The sequence below is a fragment of the Marmota marmota genome, unplaced genomic scaffold (assembly GCF_001458135.2).
Source record: "Marmota marmota marmota unplaced genomic scaffold, marMar, whole genome shotgun sequence".
NCBI lineage: Eukaryota > Metazoa > Chordata > Mammalia > Rodentia > Sciuridae > Marmota > Marmota marmota.
The window spans coordinates 729,004-732,773 of record NW_025999869.1 but is presented as its reverse complement, the minus strand read 5'-3'; the positions used below and the strand labels follow the sequence as shown (position 1 = coordinate 732,773).

The 3,770-nt window shown below is 46.0% G+C and overlaps 1 protein-coding gene across 1 annotated transcript; it reads right to left on the bottom strand.

Annotated features, from left to right (window-relative positions):
• Nucleotides 1-1,744: 1,744 nt before the first annotated feature.
• LOC107147949 (olfactory receptor 2T33-like) lies at nt 1,745-2,686 on the bottom strand. The gene has a single exon (XM_015492543.1). It carries the CDS (start codon nt 2,669-2,671, stop codon nt 1,745-1,747), a length of 927 nt encoding a protein of 308 aa, XP_015348029.1. The 5' UTR covers nt 2,672-2,686.
• Between the last annotated feature and the right edge of the window lie 1,084 nt (nt 2,687-3,770).

Genomic DNA, 3,770 nt, shown 5'->3' with positions numbered 1-3,770 from the left:
TTTACAAATTCAACATTCATTTAAAGGTGTCAAATTTATTCTTTATTAATTATTGGGAGTATATAATCATTTGTTAAACAAAGATTGTTCCAAAACACCTGAGTCCCAATTTTAAAAAGCTCTTAGATTTTCAGTGGAATCTTTCCTCCAATGGAAGACCAGTAGTTTGTAAGAAATCATAATTAAAAGAAACAAAGTAACAGTTTCTAGCAAAAGAGAGGAGGTGGAAGAGAAATATCACACACACACACACATTATTAATTTATTTGGGCATATATTTACAAGGTATGTCAGAAAATTCATGATTTTTTTTTTCTAAAACTCCCAGTAGTGTTCTGAGTGCCCTATACTTTCTGTTATGCAATCAATGGCTGTGTTTGGTTTTGAAGTATCCACAGAATCCTTTTCCAAAACTGAAATAGTCCAAAAGACAAAAAGGAACATAAGCACATAGACAATCTGCTAACGACAAGTCCTCAAGGCCCGTTCATCATCAGGAAAATTCAAATGAAAAGCCAAGTGCTCACAAGAATTGGCCAAAATGGAACAGTTTCGATAATACTGGGAGCAGTTGGGATCCGTGTTCATTGCTGGCTGAAGTCAGCAGACCCTCTGAAAAGGGGCTGAGTAAGTCACCGCCATCGCCTAGAGGAGCAGAGGCATGTGACACACAGAGAGGCTGGCTGCAGCTAAGTCACAGTGGCTCGCACTGCACACTGCGCAGACGGCTCTCCGCTAAGCGATGGGCCGAGGAACGCTAAGGCGCCAGCCAGGGAGGACCACTGGCAGGAAAACAGCAGACCCACCGACAGTGCGACACGGGACTCTGACCAGCGTCCTGACTTTGGAGGGAAACACCCAGGCACAGACAGCGCCTGCGGCCACTTGGCCTCTAGACACAGTCGCAGAGCGGCCTTGCCCAGGGCCAGGGTAACCGCGCAGCTGCGCAGCCTCGTGGGACCGGCAGGGGGCACCGTCCTGCAGCGCTGCAGCTCCAGACGCGCTGGCTGGGGGCTCCTATCTCAGGAGCTCAAACTCCAAGCTTCCTTTAGTTTCCAAGCCTCCATTAGCACCAGGGTTGGGGCGAGGCTCTGCTGTCCACGAGGAAGCGCTTTACAGGTTCTGCGGTTGGCCGTGGCTGGGGGAGGGGAAGGGACACTAGGGAAGAGCCACCGCAGCTGACGCCGTTGGGGCAGTGAAGGGTGCTATCCAGGCCCATGTCTCCTCTAGGACTGCACAGCCTCCCTGCCTCGTTCCCTTGCTGAGGCCCAGGTCCTGTCCCAAGGGGTGCTCTGCCTTCCTGCCTCAGTGGGCCATGTTGCTTGAGGTGGGTGTGAGCTGCAAGTGCAGAGACTTGTGGAAACCTCTGAAGAGGATGCCTGCAGTCTAAGCTCCCAACTGTGGAAATCATACACTGACGGGCAGCAAAGAACCTCAATCCTCAAAGTTACTAGACACTTAGTTCATTACTTAAAAAAGAAACCACTGTGGTGCATAACATAGAAATATTACTGACATTTTAATTGACAGAGTTTTAACAATACACAGTTTGACCTGCTGAAGACAGCTCAGTAAACAAACTCAAAGTGTGGACCTTCTCGCATGATCCAGAGTAAAGCAGAAAAAATATATTTATATCTATATCTATGTATATTTGAAAGTTAAATACCTTCTCCCTAAGAAATACCAAGGTCTTAGTACAGGCCTTCCTGTTTGGGCAAGTAGATGACCTTGTAGTCATTATTCAAGGCCACACACTGGCCATACACTTTCTTAGGGCCCCCTTGACCTCGCTGTTCCTCAGGCTGTAGATGAGGGGGTTCAGCATAGGGGTGAGGATGCTATAGAAGGCTGACACCACCTTATCATAGTGAGCTGATCTGTAGGATTTGGGTCTCATGTAGTTAGAAATGGCAGCTCCATAAAAGAGCCCCACCACAGCCACGTGTGAGGAGCAGGTGGCAAAGGCCTTCTTGCGTGATTCTGGGGTGCGCATGTGGAGGACAGCAGCCAGGATGAGACTGTAAGAGGTCAGGATGAGACAGAAGGGCACCAGGAGCATCAACACACAGCAGATGTACATGACATTCTCAAAGACAGACGTGTCAGCACAAGCCAAGCGCACCAGCGTAGGGGCCTCACAGAAGAAATGGTCTATCTCTCGCCTGTTGCAAAACGGGAAGCTCAGGGCAACAACTGCCTGCATCAGCCCGTCAGCTGCTCCCAGGAACCAGGACCCCACGGTCATCCTCAGACACAGTGGCCAGCTCATGAGCATGAGATAGCGCAGAGGGTGGCATACAGCCACATAGCGGTCATAGGACATGGCTGCTAAGAGGAAGCACTCTCCACCACCCAGAGTGAGAAGGAAGAAGATCTGGAAGCCACAGCCAGCAGGGGAGATGGACTTGATTCCAGTCAAGTAGTCAGCAGCCATTTTGGGCACAATGGTGGAAACCACCATGGCGTCCATGAGGGACAGTTGGCTCAGGAGGAAGTACATGGGCGTATGGAGCCGGAGGTCCCACTGAATCAGGAGAATCATGAGGGCATTGCTCACTAGGGAGGTGAAAGCTATTGTCAGAACCATCCCAAAGAGAAACTGTTGGGCTCTGGAGTGGCCCAAGAGACCTAGGAGAATGAAGTCAGAACTGGTGTTCCCACTTTCCATGATTTCAAACAACAGAAGAGACACTGTCAGTGGAAACATAGGAGAGAGATTAATTTTTTAAATGCCCCTTGTTATTTATATCCTTCTAAATAATCACATGTGTAATAATGAAACCTATTTCAAATCCTTCATCTCTCATTTTTCTTCTTGTTTTTATTTTTGGTGCTGGGGATTGAACTCAGGGGTGCTCGGCCACTGAGCCACATCCCCAGCCCTGTTTTGTATTTTATTTTGAAACAGGGTCTCACTGAGTTCCTTAGTGCCTCACCATTGCTAAGGCTGGCTTTTAACCTGCAATTCTTCTGTCTCAGTCTCCTGAGCTGCTGGGATTACAGGCATGTGCCACCGCGCCCGGCTTCATCTACTTTTTAAACATGTTTAAATCAAGATAAAATTAACTAAAAGGCTTTTTTTTTGTCATTTTGAAGTTACACATGATAAATGCCTCCTAGGTTGAGTGTTGATTAATTGCATACCAAATCCTAATTCTTGACGAGTTGCAACTGACATGCAAGACAGGCTTTTTAGTTACTTGGTGCCCAAATAAATGGGTGAGCAGGAAATGGTGCACGTGTGTCATTCATATTGATGCTTTAGTGGTGTACTGCATGATCAATATTCTTAGAGACGAATTGTCAATATCTTACTTTCAAAAAATGATGTACTTAATAATGAAGATTCCAAATCTAAAACACATGAAAATTGGTTAAACTACCAAAATCATGATGTTTTCCCCGGCGCTGACTGAATCTGGAAAGCCTTTTCTAAAACTGGAGGGCTTACCTTCTCAGATCTACAAGGTAGGAGGACAGAGTCTGCAGACAGAAGCATAACTTCATGTGAAGTTGGTAGTAGCTTAGACACTTTCACAGTTTTAAAATTAATCAGTGTTATTTGAGTTTGTTAGTTTGGAGCTCTATTGCTCAATGCATCCTCTCATTAATCCTTCAACAGTGCTTTGTATTGTTCCTGGCAGTAGCAAAAATGCACTATTTACTGGGTAAGGAAAAATCCTGCTTCTTTATTACAAAAGTGTGCAGAAACATTAATTTCTTCCTCATTCCCCATAGAATCAAATTCTTTAAGTCAATTTTTGTTT

Excerpts from the sequence above, each read along its gene's own strand:
- LOC107147949 (XM_015492543.1), bottom strand. The coding sequence starts at position 2,671 with ATGGAAAGTGGGAACACCAGTTCTGACTTCATTCTCCTAGGTCTCTTG.